We start from the raw sequence: 24,323 nt of genomic DNA, 5'->3' as shown, positions 1-24,323 counted from the left end.
AATAAAATTTAATGTGCTACACCAAGGATCGGCTGCAACGTCATTCTTAAAGGTGTAACATAGACTCTCTTGTAAGCACAAGGTTTGCAACTACCTTTCCAGCAACAAAGAGAACCAAGTGAGTTAGCACCCAGCGTCTAACTCTGCTAAAGCGACCAGCTTCCTCAGAGATTCACCTTTGGAACAAAGGACACAACAAAGACTGCACCTGGAACCACAGCTCTTTCCCGCTTTCTTCTGCCGGCTAACAAAGCAGTACACCACCAAGTGACTCTTTCTTCCATCCACTCAAGGATCAGTAGAGTAACAGCTGGGCATAGCTTCATCACAGCTTTACAGGCTAAGCAAGACTGTTTAACTTGTTGAATGTGATTAAATGCTGTAATGAGTTACTGTGATGGTTTGCAGTTAGGTCATTGGTTAGCTGGCTTCGCCAAAGCTAAGTGTTTAGTTTGCTAATACTGTTCACAAACAGATTCTTGCACACAATGAAACAATCTCTGCACTTATCCAGACCATCTGCAACACATATCACATTCACATAGACTCATTAACAAATCGGCTTTCAACAGAGCTACACCCAACCAGGCATCTCAAAGTTCCTGCTTCTTTTCCTTTGTCTTTGTCCTGACCACGCGGTCAGACAAACATCTCCCCCGATCTGAAGCCAGCTTTGATTCGGCCATCTTTAGTTCTCTGTTGTCAGCCATTTTGTTTTGTAGGCCAAATAGCTCTTTGATCACCAAACCTGCCTTTGTCTCTCTCTCTCCCTCTCTCTCTCTCTCTCTCTCTCTCTCTCTCTCTCTCTCTCTCTCTTTCTCTCTCACACCCACAAACACACAAACACACAAACACACACACACACACACACAGACATATACACACCAAGCTTGTATATAGTTAGTTAGAATTTGTGTGTTTTGGTTTTGCCTTGCTACTTTGTGAATAAATATAATTCTTTGGAATCATAGTCTGTTTAACGTTGCACAAGAGTGAATGAATAGTCAACCTCTTGCTGTGTCAAGAACTCTGGTTTTTGTCATTATCATCATTAAAGCCCTAATTTATGTTTACAACATAAGTGGTGCCTCTGTTTGATGCCATAATACTGTATTGTTGACCACAACATTAGCAAACAGCAATGTACTATTGAAACATATTGGCCAGTTAGCTGTACTGTTATTTGTAGTGCATGGATATTTTTGTGAGCCACACTCTATCGCTTTGAGTTAACTAGAGACTCTGACACAGTACTCCTGCCATAAATACTATGATGACACAGCTATTGTGGCAGGAAGTAGAGTACAGGGAGCTGGTGAGGTCCTTTAGTGACTGGGGTGAGAAGAAGTTCCTTCTTTTTAACATCTCCAAGACAAAGGATATGGTCATGATGGACCTGCACAGGTCTAAGCCCTCCATCCTCCAGTCAGTCAACATCTGAGGGGAGGACATTGAGGTGGTACAAATGTACAAATACCTGGGCGTGCACTTAGACAATAATCTGGACTGGCCAGTGAATACAGACATAGGAAGGAGCAGAATAGGCTCTTCTTTGTCTGGAAGCTGAGGTTATTTTATGTGTGTATGTTTTACCAATCAGTGGAAGCAAGTGCAAGAAAGTAGGTTCAGTGCTTAGCAGGAGCGTAGATTCAGTGGGGACTGTGGTGGAGAGACGCACACAGAGCGAGGTGCAGGCCATCCTCAGGATCTCTATCTATCTATCTATCTACACCATCCACCTCATACACAAACATGATGTTTGAATTGGGCGACCTCACTTGGTGGCGTGTGCGCCCTGCATGGGCTGGGTTCTTGGCAGCAGTGCAGATTTTGGTCTGACCTGCGGCCCTATGTTGCATGTCCATCCCCCTCTCTTCCCTTTTTCCTGTCCCTTTTGAGCTGCACTGTCAATAAAGCAATAAAAAAATCCCCAAAAATAAACTAAAACTAGAATTACTGCCCCACAGCTGTATGCCTCCACACACCAGTCATGTTTCTCTTACAGTTTACATCTATGTCAATGAAAACATGGATGCTTCACACACATCTTCTCCACGGCAGCACAGAAGATCTATACAGTCAGCACAGTTTCAAGGTGGGCACCCAAGATTAGTGTCACAAATTCGTATCAAATATCAAATGTCTCCCCTTCTTTTCCTGAGATATGACGTAGAGTAATAGTCAAAAATGTGTTTATGCATTATGATGTTACAATGAAGATGACCTTGACCTTTTAGATATAAAATGCCATCACTTCAATATTTTATCCCCTCAGACATTTGTATGAAGTTTGTCATAATCAGCATATGAACTCTTGAGTTGTAGCCAAAAACACTTTTTGTGAGGTCACACTGACCTTGACTTTTGACCTTCAACCACTAAATTCTAATCCATTCAGTCCAAGTGAAAGTTTGTGTCAAAATTAAAGAAAGACCCTTAAGGTGGTTTTGAGATTATGGGCTCTAGTTTCCCGGCTCAGCGCAGCTGGTTTAGTAAGCGCAACCCGAGGCTCACTCAGTTTGGTAGTTTGGCAGACCGAGGTGCGCTGAGATGGGTGTGGCGCAGCAGGGGGAGGTGTCAACAGATCCAGCTTGGCACAGTGACAGTTTCGTGCCAAAGGCTTCGCGAAGGTGCGCTAAAAGCTCGCCAGCTGAAACCAAGTCTACTGTCACCACAGGCGGAACGCAGCTGGCGTAAGCCGTTTGGCTGACCGGCGGACAGTGCGCACGTCACCAAAACCTCACAGGCAGGTTTCCAGAATATCAGGCACATTAACGATGCAATAAGTACCCAAAAAAACACTTTTCAATGCAACTATCTGCAATCAGCACATAAATGTATCTCTATATCGACTGTCCCGTCACATCTGATGTCAGATCAAAGGGGATTGGCACCGTCTGGCACGCGTAATGGAAACCCAACCTGATTTGATTAACACAGCTGCAAACTAATGAGTTCACATCCCTCTCAGCCAACCACAAACAGCCACAAAACAGCCACAGCATCAGATAGGGAGTATATATTCAGCATATGCCATGCATTCAAAGAAAGAAACAGAGTGGGACTGCAAGAGAGAGAGCGCACGTGCACGAGAAAGCATCATTGATTTACAATTGTGGTGACCTCCTCCCAGGCTACCTTTGTATCATCAGCCCGTGGAGGTCTGCTCGCAGTTCCGTATATTCGGACACTGCGAGCTTGGAACTCCCGGACCAAAACATCAGTTTCCTCCTGGGAGAAGTTTGGCCGTCTGACGCTGCACTGCTCTCTTCCGCCATGGCGAATTGAGTAAACTCTCATTACGCCTTCGCGCAGCTTTAAGGGCGAGGAGAAGAGCTCATTTGATTGGTGTGATGTGTGTAAAACCCACTCCACGCCTTCTCTCCTCCCTCTTTCCGACTTGCGCAGGTAGGAGGGACGGAGGTGGGAAACAGGAGTAGCTGTGCCAGAGCGCACGGTGTGCCAAACTTGCAAAATCCACCTGGCCACACCCAGTTGGGGTAGCACAGGTGCGCTGCACCAGTCTGCGAAACTAGAGCCCAGTGTGTTCATGAGAATGAGACAAACAAGGTCACAGTGAAATTAACCATTGAGCTATGACCACCAAAAACTCATCAGTTCATTGCCGAGCCCAAGTGGACATTTGTGCCTAATTTGAAGAAATTCCCTTGAAGGGTTCTTGAGATATCGTGTTAACAAGGATGGGACGGACATACGTACGGATGGACGTACAGGTGGACAAATCTAAAACATATTGCCTCTGGTCATGGGTATCGCCACCATGGAGGCATAAAAAAACATGATGTATGAATAACGTATATATGAACCTGCCAATAATTATTGTTACACACAGCACTTTAGGCTGCCCTACACATTATTGTAGGCCCAGATTAATATGCAACTCAATTTTATACAACATAAGGGTCCCTGCTTCATCTCTCTGTTGGGGTCCTTGGCCTGGAAAATGTTGAAGACGCCTGCTCAAGAACACAAAACATGTACAAGATTTCTTTTTGGTAGAAGATTTCAAACGATGGAGTTTGTCCATGGTTTGGGTTTGCTTATTTTTTTTTATATTCTGTATACTTAACTTCACTTTAGTGTTAACATCATAGAACGACAGAATATTTAAGTGTGATACTCGAAGACTTCAGAGGAAAACTGTATGTTAAGGGTTAACTCTATTTGTTTTAGAAGTAATAGCTTCAGTAAGTGTGTGACTTTTTCTTGTAGCTGGATTATGTTGTTTCCAAAAAAGTCAACCATAAATCACATTAAAATATGAGAGGCACAGTGCAGCATGAGGACTGGCTGGTCTGCACAGGAGTGAACTAACCCACTGTGTGTGTGTGTGTGCGTGCGTGCGTGCGTGCGTGCGTGCGTGTGTCAGGCTTGGATGGGCCAGCTGAGCAGAGTAGATGTGACCAGCCTAAGTGTGTGTGTCTCATATCAGTGTGTCCTCGATCGCTCTCACTGTATGGGGCACTTTAGGCCATTCTTCACTGGCACTGGGAGGCATGCATACACAGAGACACCGAGACACACGTACACACACATACAGTACACACCTGCACACATGTATACACACACAGGCACACACATGCACACACAGACTCAGTGTTTTGATGTAAACTCAAGTGGACGAGGGGTCCAGTCAACCACTCCACCAGTCTTTCTCCCTCTCTTTTTTCCTTCCTGTTTCATTGCTTCCCTCCCTGTGACACTTTTAACAGCATGTCACGCAACCCTGTGCTCACACACACACACACACACACACACACACACACACACACACACACACACACACACCATGTCGTGCTCTCAGCCAAAGCTCTGCACCTTTGTCAGGGGAGAACCACTTAAGCACGCTCATATACACACACATATTCACACACATTCATGTCTGATTTTTCCCCCCTCTCTCTGCACACACACATACAAGCCTTCACCACTTAAGCCTTCTTCCTTTCACCATCTCGTGCCCTCCCCTCCTCTCTGTGTCTTGTCTGGGCGTGACTGTGGCTGGCTTTGGCAAGGGTGAATTAGCACGACGACCCAGTTTAGTGCCAGAAGAGACAAGACGTCAGCAGAGAATATATTGAAGAGCTCTTTTCCCCCCCTTCCTCTACCAATGCAAAACAGCGCTCCAGCTGCCGTGGTGTAATGGTGAATAAAATACAGTGGTAAAAACATCACCTCCAGGTGAAGATTATCATAAAGCAAATTATTTCTATTTTCAGATGCTTTTATGCTTTTCCCTCCATAAAAGATCATATCTGTATTACCTCAGATAACTTACATCAGTGTGTTGCATTCAAATCAGAGCTGAAATGTGGGTAAAATCAGTTCCATAAACAAAACAAGACTGGAGGTGTTTTTTCCCTCCAGCATTTTCTCTGCTTTCTTTAGGGGCTTTGTTTTGCATTTCTGTGCTGATACAAATTGGCTGCAACTAATTATAGAAAGTGGCCGTCTGAACTGGACACACACACACACACACACACGCACACACACACGCACACACACACACACACACACACACACACACACACACACTCCACGATCTGTGCTTTTAAACACATTTTGACAGGGAGCTTTCACTGTGTCGAGCCAAAAGGGTGGCCTGGCCTCAGATTGGTAAAACACAACAGAGATTTGTGTGTATGTAAAAGGATGATAACATGCGTGTGTGTGTGTGTGTGTGTGTGTGTGTGTGTGTGTGTGTGTGTGTGTGTGTATGTGTGTTTGCGTGTGTGTAGATGTTGGAAGGGGGGGGGTTAAGCAAACCGGTGTTGCGTGTCTCGTTCGGCTCGTTGAGCTGACAAACTGCTTTTAGCGTTTAATTATCCATCGCTCTGTGATTAATAGGTTTTAATTACTGTAACCCATGGCAACCTGAAATATGCACAGGTCTCCACATGAGGTCAACCTATCAAAACCTTGTGAAAAAAAAAATGAAACAAAAGAGGAAAACAAGAGAGAATCAATAGTATTTGCATCTAAAACATGGTGCTTATTATTCGTCATCAGCAGCTGAATGAGAGCACAAACTGCAGCTAAAACAGACACACAGCTATTTTTTCACTATTTACCTACTAGAAAAAAATGTTCGACCTCAGAGAAGCTTTTGACCAGACCTTGAACTTTTTACAGGATCCACAGCCAGAACTTCAAACAGTCTTTTTGATTCACTAGAAAGGTTAGAGCCTTTCCATATTCATGTGTTGCTTCCAGTGATAGGAATAACAGCGTTATAAATAAACGGCGTTACTAACGGCACTACTTTTTTCAGTAACGAGTAATCAAAGAAGTTACTGTCTACCCCAGGCCTGGAATTTTGTCATTTTAGGGGCAAGGCCACTTGGCCTTTTGTGTTGTCAATTTCTTGAGGGCACAAAGGCCAAAAGCCAGGGCAGCAAGGCCATAAAATAAAACAATGATTTTAAGTCCATGTGCATAATGAATTTAATTTAAGGACTAACGATGTATAACTATCTGTGAAATGAGTAAATAAAACAAGCTCAAGTAATAATAATGAGTATAATAAGTTATAATATGATTTATTTAATAGCACTAATAAACCCAATGTGTTTTAAATATAGAACAACCAGGTGTATGTATGTATTTATAAGCAAACAATCTTAAATATAAGGCCTAAATATTTTTTGAGTGTACATGATAAACTGATTCACTGAACAAGACTGGCTTACAATTATTTTTGATGTGTTGTTATATAGCTAACAAACAAACAAACTACAGCAGGGCTATTCAATTACTATTTCAACTGGGCCGCATTTCAAAACCAGATAATGCCTCCATGGTGGCGATACCAATGGCGAGCGTCCACTTTTTTTTTTGCATACATATATATATATATATATATATATACAGGCATGGCCCTCCTCAACATGATGCAGAAACAGACTAAAAACGAGCTATCAATGCACAGAAGCATAATAAGTGACATTAACAGTATCTAATAACACACACTATCTCTCTACCAGCATCTCCCTCTCTCCTCTCCTCCACACACACACACACACACACACGCGCGCACACACCTTACCTCATTTAAAACCCAATAATATCTTACTGGAATATAAACATTCCTCCTGACATCACAATACTGAGTGAAGAAAGTCACGTTATCTCAGCATGAAGACAAACATCAGTATCAGTCATTCATCCTGCTCTCTGTCCCTCCTGAGGTCACTGTCTCAGGTACATGTGCAGATAAAGTGTTAGCCTACATACAGACAGCTCTCATTTTAGTTTGTCTTTAACACTTTGCTGTTAGCCTCGCGACTCGTGAGAGACTGTGGACAGAGCAGATTGAAATATGGCTTTCTACATGCTGATCACATGTATTGATAAAGTATTGGCTTGGCTGGCAGACGTTTTATTGCACTTACTCACAGTAACAAGCGTAGTTGTCGTTAACTAGAGTAATCTTGAAGTTATATTCCCTTCATCTGCACCGCGGCCCCACTGCTGCACAATGATGATACATGAAATCGAAACTTTAAAAACTAACGCCAATAATGGCGGAGCTTACTGTTATTACGGTATTTACTAAACTTGCCTTGGGTTGTTTGATACCGGGTCTCGGTACGGATCCCTGCCTGGGCGTTTTATGAAGTCTCCTGGTTGGCCGGTGATAGACTGGTGTCAAACTTTCGTTATAGCCTGTCCAAGAATCCAGAATGTCATCACATTTTTTCTTTCTCAAAAGACGCAGGTGTCAAAGCTGTGTTGACAGGAAAGAGGCAGAGGAGAAAACTGCAAAATCACCTGGGGCAGTGCAGGCGGGGCATCAAGGCCACTGTGGCCTTATGGGGCCAAATTAAGAGGGCCCACGTGGCCCTTGTGAAATTCCTGCCCTGGTGTCCCCCATTGTAATGCCGTTACCGTTACACATAATAAAATGCGTCATTACTTGGCTTAACTTGAGTACAGTGAAGCGGCTTTCACCTAAGCAAGCTCCTTCTCAGCGGAGCTCTAAAGTTGTTTTGTCTTTGGTGAGGGCAGGTGAGGGGGAAGGAGAAGGGGAAGGGGAAGGGAGGGAGAGACAACTGCATAAGTGATGATGATTGGCTTAGGGAGAGTAAAATTTCATCATAAACCAATCAGAGGCAGAGTAGGGCGGGTATTCACAAGCACACAAGCAGGATTGTCAGGACTGCTTATTAACTGCGACTTTGGGCTTGTTTTTTGGTAAAGTCTGTCTAATGTGTGACATCAGGTAGGCTATCAGCCCTCACATAGAGACTGGAGCGCCAGTGGCTCCACAGTCTTGAAGAGAACCGAAACGAGCTCTTCTTACCGTCACACAGGTACAATATGATGTCATTTCCTGAGGCCGACAGCCTGCACATAAATTTGTACATGAGATTGCGTATTACAGCAGAGCAGTTCGGCACCCCAACATTCACAAACATCTCGCTGGCACTGCACCAACAGGGAAGCTTTAAAAGCATCCTCATGGCATCATTATAGGCCACATTTAGTCTCTGCATGGTTTTTTTGCTATAAACACGCCACAAATGGGCAGTGTACAGAGGAGTACAGTATGCTCTAAATAATGCTACCTTAACATGAGTACTGCACATGCTAAACTTCCGTGCAAGCTGATTGGCCTGCAAGTAAAGCTTGCGACACTGCCTGTTAATATCTTTATCATCTGTCAGATTGTTTACAATATGATGGCCAAGATATTTCACCTCACTACATTCTTCAAGAACAGAACCAGATAAAAAGAAATCAGGGAAAACTAATTTCCTATCACCTTTACTTCTGACTATCATAATGTTACTCTTAGTTGCATTATATTTGATGTCGAAGTCAAAACCATATTGTGTACAGACTTTTAATAGCTGTTGTAAGCCAACACTATATGGGCAAAAAATTACTAAATCATCAGCTGCTGTGACAAGTCATCCATATATACATTAAAAAGAAAAGGGGACAAAATTCCACCCTGTCTCACCCCATTACTGACTCGAAAAGGTTCTGACACAGAGTTTCCCCATTTTATGTGGAAGGTCTGATGAGCATACCAGTGGACAAGAATTCTTAAAATCCATGTGGGGACCCCTCTAACACGCAATTTATGAAACAATTTTTCATGATTGATGCGGTCGAAGGCCTTGGAGGCATCGATAAAACACATAAAAATAGTTGAGTTCTGTCTGTTGTATTTGTCTAAAATTTCATTTAAGGCAAAAATGCACGTCAGTGCCATGTTTCCGTTTAAAACCAAACTGGCTGTCACTTGTGATTATGTAATCTTCCAGCCTATTGAGAAGGATTTTCTCCACAACTTTAGATAAGATACTGGCTAATGCAATAGGCCTGTAGTTCTCTATACTGTTTATTTTGCCTGCTTTGTTTTTGATTACAGGCACTAACAGGACAGACATGATAAAGTCAGGCACGATTCCATGACTTCGTAAACCTGTCAGGCAGATAGCAAGTAAAATACAAAGTTTTTTGCTTGCATATTTTAAATGTTCAGCAGTTATCTTATCAGCTCCACATGATTTATTGTCATCTAATCCTAAAATAGCAGAACGAACCTCTTCTGAATTGATAACTATGTTCACATCTGTATCAGCAGTACCCACTTCAAATTGATTACTACCAACACAGTTAAATAATTCAAAGTAATGTTGTCGCCACATCTGGGATATTTTATCAGGATCACTAATCCCTTCAATATTTGATGGCAGAGTCATATTACAATTATTCATACATCTGACTTCCTTCCAGAAATCATTAACATTGTTGTTTTGCAACTTCTTAGCCAGTGAGTCTGATCTCATAGACTTCTCATATTTTTTAATAAATCAAAGAGCATATTTGAAATTTGCATGAGAACGTTTCTTCTCTTCAAAAAGAGGCCCCTGTTTGCCTCTACCTGATTCTACCCAAGCTTTGAATGTTTTTCTGGCTGTCCCATGAAGCTCTGCCACATGATCATTCCAGCCTGGTTTGACATTATATACCTTAGACTGAATTTTATACAATGGTTTACTGGAGGTAAGAAGTGACTCCACAATAGAATCATAAAAGACGCAAAGATCTTTCCCGTGTTGTGGGTTCTCACAGTTCACATTACAGCATCTTATTGCATCTTTGGGTAGCTCAATATTGCCCAGTAAGTTGTCTGTCATGATGGTATATTTATTCATGGCATTCTTAGTTAATTTACACCACTCCAGTTTTCCTGATATTGGGTTATTTCCCACAGTAGACACCACTGGTAATTTTTCCACATTCAAAGATATATAAAAGGGTATATGATCGGCTATGGCATAATCATAATACATTTCCATGTGTTGTGCCGTACAAGGATTTATAACAAAGGCCTACACTTTATCCATAAACTTTTGGGCCTACATGTAACAATCAAACCCTGAGACCACATGTTGGCGCCCAAAAGAACAAAGGAATCAGTCAACCCCCTTTCTCTGTGTGAATCAGCTGATTCAAACCCCAACACAGCACCCCAGCTGACCAGCAGAGGTCCCTTGAAATACACAGCTCCCATTGGGTGAAATCCGCCACGGCCAACCCCGCACCGGTGACGTCACGCCGGGGTATATCATCACAGAGCGTACCTGAGGGAAACGCTTCTGGCTGTGATCCTCATAGCTAATAGAAGTACCCGCAACTGTTCCTAAAGCTTAGCAACTCGTCCCACGTGGCGAACGCTTTAGAAAGAGTTATTACTGTGCACAGTTAGATGCGTTTTAGGCCTACGGATTTCCCTCGCTGGTCGAGCTGATCTCCTCTCCTCTCCCTCACTCTGTGCGCCGAGGAACACAGAGTAGGCCGGTACGAGACCACGGATTGACCCTCTCACCCGGATGCCCGCGGATGCGAAGTTTGGTAGATAACAAGGACTGCCTGCTTCAAGAAGAAGGACAAGGACCCCCTTCTTTCCCCGAGTGATTCCCCGCTACGAGCCGGAATTAACTCGCCTCGCCAGAGACTTGCCCCCTCGCCGAGGACCCGTTAGCCGCTGTGAGCCGCTAACCACTTCACCTCTGCCGTAACGAAGGACGCACGAGGAACGACCGACACATCACTCCACCTTCTGCAACAGTAAGAGGCTTTAGCTCTGGGCAGATAGTAGTTAGTGTGTGTTTTCTTTTTAAGTTTTGTAAGGGCTTGTTGATACGGACCGCCGCTTCCGATTTTGGCTGCACTGATATTGTAAAAATATTGCCTGTGTTGCTGCTGTCTGTTATTCTCCTGCCCGTTTGTGTCTGCTTGTAATACGCAGTGATCCGACCTCGTTGGACCGCTATTGTGTCGCCCCGCACGCGGGATTGATCAGTACTTAGGCTGTGTTGGTTCAATGTCCAGATTCACGCCACTCACCAGCTGAGCCGAGCGCGTCTCTGCGTAACACAGACAGGTTACTGCATCTCAATACCGCCTGCGTGACCACACTCCTGAGTGCTTCCCTTTCTCTCTTCCTCTCTTCCACTAACCTACACTTGGAGCCGAGCAATTCGAACTTCCCTCTCTACCGGCTCCCCTCCTTTTTCTGAGTCGCGTGCTTTCTTGGCGAGCCGCCATTGAGTGACGTAGATTGCAGCGTCACAGCCACCATCTTGCTACGCTCACACGCCTCTCTCTCTCACACACCCACTCGCTCAGACATACATACACACACACACACACACACACACACACACACACACACACACACACATCCTCGCTCACTCACCCACTTTCTCCCACACACACACACACACACACACCCTTCTTGATGCTTGCTGGTTGATTCAGTAATGTTTTATAGTTGATAGGGTTTATAGAGCAATGTTGATGTTGGTTGTAAATTAATGTCATCAGTGTGAATAAACCCTGTTATACTGCAAAGAGAGGTTGCTTTGGTTTTTCATTGTATACTGTGATGAAGCTGGTTGACAAAGTCAGTGCCTGAGCTCCACTCCTTCCTGTTCATCTTATAGTTGCTGATATCTCCCTAGAATTAGCTTCCTAAGTGAACACTCTTGAGACTGAATTTACATCTGATCATTGGTCCGGTTTTCCCGGTGGTGCCCCGCTGTAAGCTAATTTGATTATTATGCTTATGTAATAATTAATTAATTAGTAATTAATTAATCAAATATTTTAATAATCCATAATTAATTTTAATAATTATGAATTATTGCCAATGATCATATTTAGCTCCTCCTCTTCCCAACACATGGCTTCCAAGGAAGCATGTGCATCCGATGTACAAACACAATGGTCCAACCATGAGGTGGTATGCCAAGCTTCACTGATGTAACTAAAGCTGTTTTCAGGCAAAAGCACTTTGCTAGAGAGGGTTAAGCCTCCATCAGTACAGAATTGTATTAAATGTCTTGCAAACAAAGAGTTCTCATCAGAAATATCTGCATTCATGTCTCCCAAAACAAAGATGCTGCTGGAGGAATTATCTTGGATGAAGGAGTTAACAAAGGCTAATCTATTGAGGAATTCACCCTCATTTTGATGACACTCATGAGGCGTATAGATATTCAAAATAATAAACTTAGTGTCGTTGCAATTTATCTCTATTCCAATAGCCCAAGCTACATCCACTCTGACTACTTTGATCACAGAATCATATTTCTTTTTCCAGAGGATAGCCACTCCCCCAGGTATCCTTCCATGATTTAATTTTAAGCTGAGGTCAGTGGTGGATACCCCAGCTCCATAGAAATCACAATGTAATGAATTTAGGCCATCCAAGTCCTGCACTGCTAAAAATGTCTCTTACACACACAGTACATCACAGTTCTCTAGGAGCCTGTCAATGATGAGTCGGCGTGATTTATCCTCAGCGCTATGACCAATACGAAGGCCCAGCGCGTTGTACAATACAACCCGGATTTTCAAGTCAGCTGTGTTATTGTCTTTGTTGCGTTCACTGACCATTGTCATGTATGGGGCTCCGGGCTGCAGCTCTCCCGATGCTGCTGCATAACTGCTCCCTCAGCTCCAGATTCTCCTTCGGCAGGTGTAAGACGAGGCCAACGGGCCTCATAGTAGCGTCTGACATACGTTCCTGCTGGCCAGAGTTGCAGGTCATACATCTCAGCCACCTCATTACATTCAGAGGTGATATGAAACGAGCTGAATCTGTTACTCGTCGAGTCGATTTTACGACAAGTAACTGACCTGCCCAATTTCACAATCAAATAGTCACATAGAGTGTCAGAGTCAAGGTTAGGGCAGAATCTTGTTGCAAACACACTAACCAACTTGGTTTTAACCACTTGGATATTACATACATTCCCAATGCCAACAACTGCCATATTCTTCCTCTCGCGTTTCTGCGGGTCATGCACAGTGCTGGGTTTTGGTTGTGGCTTGGGAAACCCAGGAGCTATCTTTAAACGCTGGCCTCCTCTTACAACAGTGCTCCACTGAGACTGATTTTGTGGCGGAGCACTCATTGCCGTTGTGTCTCAAGTTGTTTGTGGTGCTTCAGCCACACTCGTCTCTTCCACCACAGCTGCTCCAGTGGTGCGTTCAGGGCCCGCAGGTTCGCGGGTCTTCTCCAGCGCTGTAACGCACTGCACAACGTCCACAGTAACCGCTTGCAGATCCTCACACACATTCACTTGAGCATCAAGAGCTCCCTTCAAACTGGAGATATCTCTGTTGAGCTGCTCAGTCCTGCCAAGCAGAGCCGATACGTTGATGCTGCCACTTGTAACAGGCGGGAGATCATCCAAGTAATGAGACACAAATCTTGGGATGTCTTCCCCACTCTCCTTGAGAACTTTCAGGTACGCCTTTATATTGTTTATATCCTTCTGAGGACCTTTGTGTGTCACACAGTGTTGTGTTGTTCTCGGACACACTTCAAAGAGAAGTCATTTGGAATCCTCTATCCACTCAGACGGGAAATTGTTTGAGGCCGGCATAACAATCTCATCCTGACTCAATGTCCTCAAGTTCAGAAATTCATCTTCCACTATCAGTTTTCCATCAATAGTTTTGAAAATCTGTGGCTTTAAACGAGAGCAAACTTTATTACCTGCTGGCACTCGCATTGCTGCGTGCACCATGCTGCCTGTCTCTCGCATTGTCAGTGTGTCCCATATAAATGCAGAGTGTTTAAATGACACTGCAAGTGTATTTTGAAAATGACTGTATAAATCTAACAAGCCAAAACTATACATTTCATGTGAAAACAGAAGTGTATTTGAAAAAGATGCAATGCATGTAAATTGATATAGCGTCCCAGAACGTCAACAACAGATACACCCAGGACACATCACACATATTGTCTTGAAGGTCCACTGAACAAGCGGAGATATGTGAGAAGTTGAAAGTTAGAACATGTTGCTATTATAACAATGTAAATTTTACTACATAGGGAAATTTTAATAATATATGTAGGCTATAGGTTGGTACATATCATGGATGCGTAAATTAAATATTCCAACCTAAGCTTAAGTCTGACGGTCCCAACCTGACCTCACGTGAAATGATCACGACCTCTTAACACTGCATTCCATGGTGGGAGCATGTAATGGGTTAAAATTACGTGCCAGTACCGCAGAAACAATGCCAATGTAAAGTCAGTTAGGATCCTTTTCCGTGGTGGACACACAAATTCCCTGATTCGATATCGTCATGTCAACCTCATTTTCCTCAATGATATCTTTAACATTCCTGTATACACACAAAAACACGAAAATGTCCTTGATAACTCAACAATATGACAGGATAATGTCAAGGCCATAAAATAAAATAAATGTATTTGCCAGTTTTTGGTAGTGTAGGGCTTTAAGAGCATTGTGCTGTGGGTGGATGGGGTGCGTTCCACTACTGTTTTGTAGCTACTGTCTGCCGTCTGTGGGCTTCATTCCATTTCAAATTGCCATCCGTCCACCGTAACCGAATCCAAACGCCACTAATAAATAAATAAATAAATAAGCAGAAAAAAATAAGGCTGAGCACCAAAGAACCACAGAGGAAACACCATCACATGGAGCCATCCGCAACCCATTACGTGCTGCCACCATGGAATGCGGTGTTAAGAGGTCGTGGTCATTTCACGTATTTCTGTGAGATCAGGTTGGACTGTCCACTGCTGCGCTGTTAACCGCAGCAGGGATTTCTTCCCATAGTGCATTTTTCCAGCTTTCTTTGATGGCACTTTTCAGGCTGCCAAATTGAAACTGGAACATCAGTGTTTTTACTTCTAGCTCAGAGAAGTTCCTCTTGTTGGCTGTATTAAGCCTCTCCATGTTATAAACTTAAGGAGCGAGGCCTCTAAAGCCAGAATATATTGAGGTGGTATATTTAGATGATTGTTTTCAGCAGCCATATTAAGAAATGCGCAATCATTCTGTGATTGTTGAGATAAAAACATTTCATGAATCACACGTGAACCCTACGGTTAGATGATTTCTGCACTCAGATCTGTGCTGGTTTGTACGTTAGATTGATAAATGAGGGCCAATATGTTGGCAGGTATGTGGAGTATTAATACCAGTAGTAAATAATTTAATGCAGAAAATGCAGCAGACAAGACAATTTTTAACCATTTCTGATACAAAAACCATAATGTTGCAAAAGATAGCTGCCTGTTTTCATTCCCAGGGAGGCAAACACGGCAACTTGATCATTGGCCATCAGCAACTGATTCCAGCATGCATAGCACCTAACTCCAATATAAACCTGTCCATGACAATGATGTAGTATGAAGAGTGAGAAAGTCTGAGCAGAGCAGGAAGGAGGGGTGGTGGATGGGACAAACATAGGACTTTCACCCCGGAGACCACTGTATGTGTCCTGTGTAAAACCAACAGCACTCTGTTTCTCTCCTCACAGTGTGCCAGTGTCAGACACACGGTGGGTCGCTGCTGCTGCTCGCTGTATGTTCTACTGAAGTGTAGGACCACTTACTAAGCTGCCGTATTTGACGAGTTGGGAGTGAGAATGTTTTGAAAAAAGCAGGCTTATACGCACAGCCTGCATCCTGTGAGTCAGACTAGTGTTAACCTCGTCACTCTGTTCACCATCTGATCCTAACTCTACGGTTATCCTCAGTTTCTTTCTCTTCTCTTCTTCCTTTCTACTCATCTCTATTGTTATATTTTGATGAAGAGGAGAATTAATTGTTCTCAGATCTGTCCCCAGCTTTAGTCAAGACTACAACTTATAATTCATAAACAGTCAGAAACAGGGTACAGAGAAGGGGGCTTTGTACTGGTGAAGGGGTGGGTAGCCTATATTACTGCCTAGTTACCACATTTCATTAATTTTCTAATGAGGAACTATCAAAATACATCAAGTAGGACACAAGTACAACGCACTTCTGTTTGAACTCCCTTTTCTAGACGAGGGAAATCCCCTACCCATGATTAATAAATGATTACGTAAAATTACCTAGAGATTTTATAAATAGTTCATATATAAATCACTTAGGAAATCAGCCTCCTAATGGAACATGGAATGAATATACTAGCCATTGAGTATACTAGCCTTGATGCTCAGCTTTTGAATTTAAGCTAAAATGAATGTGCTATCATACAATGATTGGTCTTATTTTGGTAAATGGACCTGCTCTTGTATTGTGCCTTTCTAGTCTTCTAACCACTCAAAGCGCTTTTTACACTACAAGTCACATTCGCCCATTCACACAGTGGTGGCTGCGGCTACCGTATAAGATGCCACCTGCTGCACTGAGGGAACGGATAGCAGGAGCAATTTGGGGTTCAGTAGCTTGCTCAAAGGATACTTTGGGGCGTCGGTGGCTTGGTGGTGGAGCGGGCGCCCCATGTGCAGGGCTGTTGCCGCAGCGGCCCGGGTTCGAATCCGGCCTGTTGCCCTTTGCGGCATGTCATCCCCCCCTTCTCTCTCCCCCTTTCACGCTTACCTGTCCTGTCCATTACTTTGACATGCGGACTGGAGGAGCCAGGGATTGAACCTCCAATCTTCCATTTAGTGGACAATCCACTCTACCTTCTGGGCCACAGCCACCCCATCAGAAAAAAAACACACCTGAATTTGTTTGAATTGGTGTTCCTTGTTCAGCACCAATTAAAATGACAGTGCTCACCCCAGTTTAAACAAAACAAACCAATAAACACACCTGTCCATTATAACTGCACCATGTCAGGTATGAGAGAATGCTGAGTCAACTTACCCACACAGGAGTCTCTGTGTTCCTCGAATCCAGCTGAGCACACACACCGCCCGATGGGCACTAGCCACTCCCCTTCAGCACTGCAGTACATTTTGGGTGTGTCCCTCTCCTCTGCGTGATCCACACACTGACCCCTGACCTCCACCAGAGAGGAGGAGTCGGCACCTGTCACCACATCAGTGAACACCGCCAGGTTACGGCTGACACCCACACAGCGTTTGTAGTACACCCGCACAGAGGTGAGGGCAATGCAGGCGCCGATGTCCTGGAAAGCCAGGTAGAAGCCTCGTCTGCTCAGAGGGCCAACTCCTCGCACCTGGGAGAACAGGAGAGGGGCTTCACACTTGAGGTCACCATGACAGTGTTAGCAATCTGTGTCTGACATTGACAATGAATATAAAATAGGATATATCATTAACACTTTCCCCGCCTTTGACAAGATTTTTGGTCATTTATGATACAACACTTCCCCGTCATTGCAAGATATTCTGGCAAGATAGGGGGCACTCTTACACAACCTTTTTTTTTTTTTTTACTTATTTTTCATTTTTATTTAATTATCATTGTTAGTTTTCAGCACTGTAAAGCGTCTTTGATCAATCAATCAATCAATTTTATTTATAAAGCCCAATATCACAAATCACAATTTGCCTCACAGGGCTTTACAGCATACAACATCCCTCTGTCCTTAGGATCCTCACAGCAGATAAGGAAAAACTCCCCCAAAAAAACCCTTTAACGGGGGAAAAAAACAGTAGAAACCTCAGGAAGAGCAACTGAGGAGGGATCCCTCTTCCAGGATGGACACACGTGCAATAGATGTCGTACAGAACAGATCAGCATAATGAATTAGCAGTAATCCGTATGACACAATGAGACAGAAAGAGAGAGAGAGAGACAGAGAGAGAGACAGAGACAGAGAGATGCAGGACAGACAGTTATTACAATAGCTAACATTAATTAAAGTAATAATATTATAATTATAGTTCTGGCTACTGTGGTACAATATGTTGAAAGTATATATTAATATCTGGCAGTATACATGTGTGACAATAATCATATGTGTATAATAACAGTAGAAGTATGACTAATGATAACAGCAGCAGCATGAGGCATCTGGCAAGACCACGGCAGCAGCACAACCACACACGTCACACTATCCAGGCACCGCTGCGATATGAGTTAACCTGAGAGACAGCGGAGCACAAAGGCTCCGGAGAAGAAGCCGAGTTAGTGACATACAGAATGGCCAAGTTAGCAAGATGCAGTAATAGGACACGAGAGAGAGAGAGAGAGAGAGAGAGAGAGAGAGAGAGAGAGAGAGAAGGAGAGAAGGTGCCCGGTGTATTATAGGGGGTTGTCCGGCAGACTAGGCCTAAGTCTGCCTAACTAGGGTCTGGTACAAGGCAAGCCTGAGCCAGCCCTAACTATAAGCTTTATCAAAGAGGAAAGTCTTAAGTCTAGTCTTGAATGTGGAGACGGTGTCTGCCTCCCGGACCGTAACAGGAAGATGATTCCACAGGAGAGGAGCCTGATAGCTGAAGGCTCTGGCTCCTGATTTACTTTTGGAGACTTTAGGGACCACGAGTAACCCTGCATTCTCAGAGTGCAGTGTTCTGGTGGGATAATATGGCACTATGAGCTCTCTAAGATATGACAGAGCTTGACCATTTAGAGCTTTATAAGTTAACAGTAGGATTTTAAATTCAAAATTTAATTCAATTTGATGTCCTGAAAAGCACTATATAAATCTGATGTATTATTATATTATTATAATTATTATTGTGAAATAGAACAGCACTGCTGTGTCCACAAACAAAGAAGATCCGCCGGAAACCAGAAGAAGATTCTGCAGCTTGTAAATTGCAAAGTTTATGGTTGCACAAGCCATGTGGATGTTGATGGACTCAGACTCTGACAATTCCTGTTTTGATCTATTCTGAATCTGATTAGGACGAAGAAGCAAACAAGTTTGGTGGGACGAAACGGGATCTCCATGACAGTGACAGTGATACACAAACAAGACGACCACAGAAGAGGGACACAACAGAAGACTGCACAATCACTGAATGTGATGTATTCTGCTATACCTCAAAGAGAATATTACTTCCATTATTATTACAATTTTATTATTATTATTATTATTATTATTATTATTATTACTATTTTCATTTAAACAATTCAAAAAACAAAAAGTACATATAAATTGATTTCATACTTGAAAATGACTGTCTTCAACAAAAATGCATTATTCTCAGCTTTTTGTCCGAAATGTTGTTGTTGTTTTGTTTTTTTAATGAAAATGCACAAATTCAAGTGGTGATAATAAAGAAATGGAATAAGATAGATTAAAATGGTTTATTGTGTTAAAAAATAGGAGGTCCCTTCTTTAGTTCTGTGTATATTCTGTTAATGTATTGATTAGAGGATAAATTTAAAGGGTTGTGAGCAGGACAGGAAAACAAAACATTATTCTTCTACACAAAAAAAGAGTTCCTGAATTTTTCTCTTCAATTCTTAAACAAGGACTCCACTGATTAAGCACTCCCTTATCATTGTCAAGCTCACTATCAAAATTGATCCAAAAGAACCAGAGATGTCATATTTTTAATTCAATGGGGTTTTTTTCTACCTTGTCAAAACGTGGCACCTAAATTACCCATGATGCAACTTGACTGCTCACAGTTCAGTCAGTGATCTAGGTGTAATGTTAGTAGTCTCTTGTTTTCACACAATTTATCAGACCTCACATGGCTCTCTGGCGCCACAAAAATCTTAATCCAACTTTTTTCACATACGTAGTTGAACCTCCCAACACCTGGAGAAACGCTTTGATGAGTAAAATTGTTGGAATTCACCTTCTGTATAACATTTAGTCATGAACAAATAAGTGACAATGGGCCTGATGCAGAAACATTCTCTTACATTTTATTATGTTTTCACTTAATTTTCTGCCAAGAGAAAAATAAGAGAAGTCACCTCCAGATGCAGCAAATGTTCTGAACCATCCAAATCTGCTCTTACCCAGGTTTACTCAATGATGAATCCCACTTTATCATAAGTCACCTAAAAGCCGAGACATCATATAAGGGCAGGTGTTGTGTTGTGTGCAAAGACTCTGACATATGCCCAAGAATGGAGAGATGTCACCAAAAAAACATGGCTGGGAGAAGAAGAAGAAGAACTTCCGCAGTAGTGAAATTGACGTACTGTTTAATAAACTTTAACACAGTAAATATGGTTCCAAAGTGTCAGTAGTAGTTTTACAGGAAAATCAAAAACTGGCAATGGCAAAACATTAGTGATGCTGTAAATGGCTGTGTCAGCAGCAGTAGTGGAGGAAGTATTCAGATCCTTTACTTAAGTCATCATCGGCAGTCACTCGAAGCGAGTATGACTGTCCTCTTCATAGGGTTGTCTACTTGTGGGTCTTCAGATAGCTGTAGAGGCCAATCCGTGATCCACATATCTTGGTGCAGTGTGGGCAAGGGAAAGTAAAGGTGGTGAGTGGTGCGGCACGGCAGAGTTCAGATTCGTACTGTACTGCCCCCTCTTGCACTGTCTTCCTCCAGTTGTGCCTGTGCAGAGCAAGGTCCTCCCAGTTGGCTGATGTGATGTTAAACTTTTTCAGGGTGCTCATGATGTTGTCTTCACAGCGCTTCTTTGGCCCACCAGAGGCCCGCTGTCCTTACTTTAACTGGGAGTACAGAATCTGCTTTGGTAGGCGATTGCTTAGCATGAGGATGACGTGGCCTGTCCATCGCAGTTGGTGTTGCATTATGATGGTTGTGATACTGGGCATCTACTGGTTTGTTTCTTCCAGGATGCTGATGTTGGTACGTCTGTTCTCCCAGTTGGTTCTTAGGATTTTACGTAAGGCTCTTTGGTGGAATTGTTCCAGCACTTTCAGGTGCCTACTGTATGTGGTCCAAGTTTCAGCTCCATACAGCAGGGTGGGGAGGATTACGGCTTTTGTAAACCAGGACCTTTGTTTGGGCCCTCAGGTCTCGGTCGTCAAAGACTCTGGTCCGGATTCTGGCATATGATCCACACTGGCACAGCTCAGATGATGGTTAACTTCAGAGTCTATGTCAGCTCTGGAGGAGAGAAGGCTGCCAGGGTAAGGGAAGTAGTCCACATTCTCCAGCGTGGTGTTGTCAACTTTTATGGCAGGCAGGGAAATGAAAAATGATTGAGGAATATTAAGATTCCAAGATGGCGGATAAAGAGTAGAAGCATTTACCCTCCGCTCCCATTCTTTAAACTCTCTCTTGTCAAAGTCCATATTTATCTCTCTGACTTTTTCAACAACATCGTAAATCTCCAAACTCTAAAGAAATGTCATCTAAACCTGCAAAACAAAGCAAAAGGGACCCCGCATCTAGGGAGGATACAGCTAGCAGTGTTAGCATGGCCACGCTAGCCAGCTTGCTGGAGAGCCACAAAGCAGATTTGTCCTCAGAATTTAAGAAGACCATCTCTGTCCTCGAAGCTAACATTGACCTTGTTCAATATTTTCTTATCTTCAGACAAAAAAGTGTTGGAGATGTTTCTTTTACCTGCTTGACAGTTTTGACTGTGACTCCAGTCTTCCTCAGAAGTGTCATCTGACATGTCATTTATCAGCTGGCCGGCCCAACAGACCTATTAGAATCTGTCGGGCCTGCCACACCCCCTGCCTTTGGATGGTCTCTGGAGGAGGGAATCCCAGGTGTGCAAGAGGGTGTACGCCCCCTCGTCCCGGTTGATGGTGCCGCTCGCCCACTTCTTGATTTTGATTGCCTCTTTTATCCAACGTTTGAATTTATTGGTCTCTGATGTGATTATTTGGCCCTTGTCCCAGTCCATAATGTGGTTATTTCTCCTGCAGTGATCTGTGATGGCTGATGTTAAGTTTTCCTGTTCTACTTTGTCTTTTTGTGTCCTTGTGAAACTCCCAGCTGTCTCTTTCTGGCATTCTTTTTGATGTTCTTTTTTCCTTGTATTGAATGATCTTCCTGTTTCTCCAATGTATGTTTTCTTGCATGATTTGCATGGTATTTCGTATATTACATTGCATTTTCTGTTTTCGAGCAGGGAGACAAGGCGGGCAAACTGCTGAATTATTGGGCGTGTGTGGCTAGTGCCTCTAAACTTATTCCTAGTATAAAGTCTCCTTCAGGCAGCATTATAACTGACCCTACAGAAATTGGCAACCAAACATTATTCCTCTGTGTTTTCCCTACATAACTGGGACAGTCCTAGTTCTCCTGACCTGCTGGTATACCTACAAATGGACAAGACTGTTGCTGATGGTATGAGCATGCCCGTAACCACTCTTGAAGTATAGGAGCCATAAAACTCTACAAAGTAACAAGTCACCCAGGCCTGATGGCTTTACCATAGAATTTATTAAACTTTTTCTTCTTCTTTTTTTTGTACTCGCCTCAATACTGGTTAGGGTTTTCAAAATGCTTCATTAAAGGGCCACTTGCCACCCACTTTTTCAGAGGCTTCAATCACTTTGTTGCTCAAAAAGAACATCGATCCACTCCTGTGTAGTAGTTATTAGCCAATTTCCCTTTTGAATGTGGTTGTCCGCTGTCCCAATTACTGTTTGCGCTTGCCATAGGCTCTAGATATGGCTTTAAAGTGAGGTGAGATTTGAAGATTACACGTCATGGTCTGTCCCACAAACCTGCATTGTATATAGATCACCTCTTACTCTATATTTCCAATCCAGTCTTCTATGTTCCCATAATCCTAAGTATTCTCGAAAATTTCAGAAAATACTCTGGTTATAAACTTAACCTTGGAAAAAGTGAATGCTTCCCTAATAATTAATGAGCTGAGACTCCCTCAGGATCTCTTTCCCTTCAGGAAGGTCACAGATGGATTCAGGTACCTGGAAATCCTTGTCACTAACTCTTTCACAGAGCTCTTTGCTGAATTTTATCATCCTTTATTAGATTGTGGCAAACTGAATTTTGTTAGATGGTCCTCTGTTCTCCTCTCCCTAACTGGGCAAATCAGTCTGGTGAAAATGGTGGTGTTCCCCCAATTTCTTTATGTTTTCCAACATATTCCACTATTTATTAATAAATCCTTGTTTGTCACTTTGGATCAATTGATGAATTCATTTTTTTGGTGGTATAAATGTGCGTGCATCATAAGGTCAGTTCTTCAACTTCCAAGATCTAAAGGAGGCCTGGCTTTGCCAAACTTCCGTCATTACCACTGGGCAATAGCAAGCTCCTCTTCTGGAATACAGATGAGACATCAGGCCAACAACCCCAGTAGGCCCTGATGGAAGTCTTATCCTTACGCTTTTCACCTTGGTTGGTGGCCTGTTCCCAACTACCTTTTTCAATTAAACAAGCCATTATAAATCCAATCGTAACAAATACTCGGAGAATCTGGAACCAGTTCAGAAGACAGTTTGGCCTGCATACACCATCAGGTCTAGCCCCAGTTCTTTGCAACCACCTTTTCCTGCCATCCTGCTCAGACCCAGTGTTCCAGACCTGGTCAGAGAAAAGGTTGCAGACTATAAATAAACCCTATGTGGATGGTGTTTTTACCTCATTTGCAGATCTCTCTGCAAAACCCACTCTTCCAAATACTCACCTGTTCCACTTTTTCCAAATCTGTCACCTTGTGCGATGTCAGTTTCCCCAATTCCCTAACCACCACCCAGATTCTATGATTGATGCCTTTCTATCACTTAGTACAAAAGACTGACAAAAGGGACTGATAGCGATCATTTATAATCACATTTCCAACATAAACCCAAATTGTCCAGACACCCTGAGGGCTACTTGGGGCTGGGACCTCAGGATCAGTGTGTCAGATGAACAATGGGAACATATACCAGACCGTCTACATACCTCTTCTATATGCACTAGAAGCAGCCTTTTGCAATGTAAGATCTTAAACAGAGTCCACCTCACAAACGCGAGGCTGGCCAAAAGATACCCGGACAGGTCTGATTCTTGCAATAGGTATAAAAGCTCACCCGTTGACTACGTACACATGTTCCTGTTATGCCCTCAATAATCTGAGTTTTGGGCTGCTGTATAGTGACCAGTGAGTTGCTCTCTCTCCTCTTGCCTGTCTTGGTATTCATCCCGTATCATCCGTCCGCTCCTTTGGCACAATGCATGATGGGATATAT

At 43.1% G+C, this 24,323-nt stretch overlaps 1 protein-coding gene across 3 annotated transcripts in view; it reads right to left on the bottom strand.

Annotated features, from left to right (window-relative positions):
• The window catches only part of epha8 (eph receptor A8), a 391,056-nt gene that overhangs the window by 202,061 nt on the left and 164,672 nt on the right, over positions 1 to 24,323 (bottom strand). For all 3 annotated transcript variants that reach the window (XM_049570869.1, XM_049570874.1, XM_049570881.1), the window contains one exon: positions 17,171 to 17,486. In XM_049570869.1, the coding sequence (XP_049426826.1) occupies positions 17,171 to 17,486 (316 nt within the window). The remainder of the gene's footprint in view (positions 1 to 17,170; positions 17,487 to 24,323) is intronic.

The sequence above is a fragment of the Epinephelus fuscoguttatus genome, linkage group LG1, assembly GCF_011397635.1.
Source record: "Epinephelus fuscoguttatus linkage group LG1, E.fuscoguttatus.final_Chr_v1".
Classification (NCBI taxonomy): Eukaryota; Metazoa; Chordata; class Actinopteri; order Perciformes; family Serranidae; genus Epinephelus; species Epinephelus fuscoguttatus.
The sequence above is the reverse complement of the archived record's forward strand: the minus strand, read 5'-3'. Positions and strand labels throughout refer to the sequence as shown.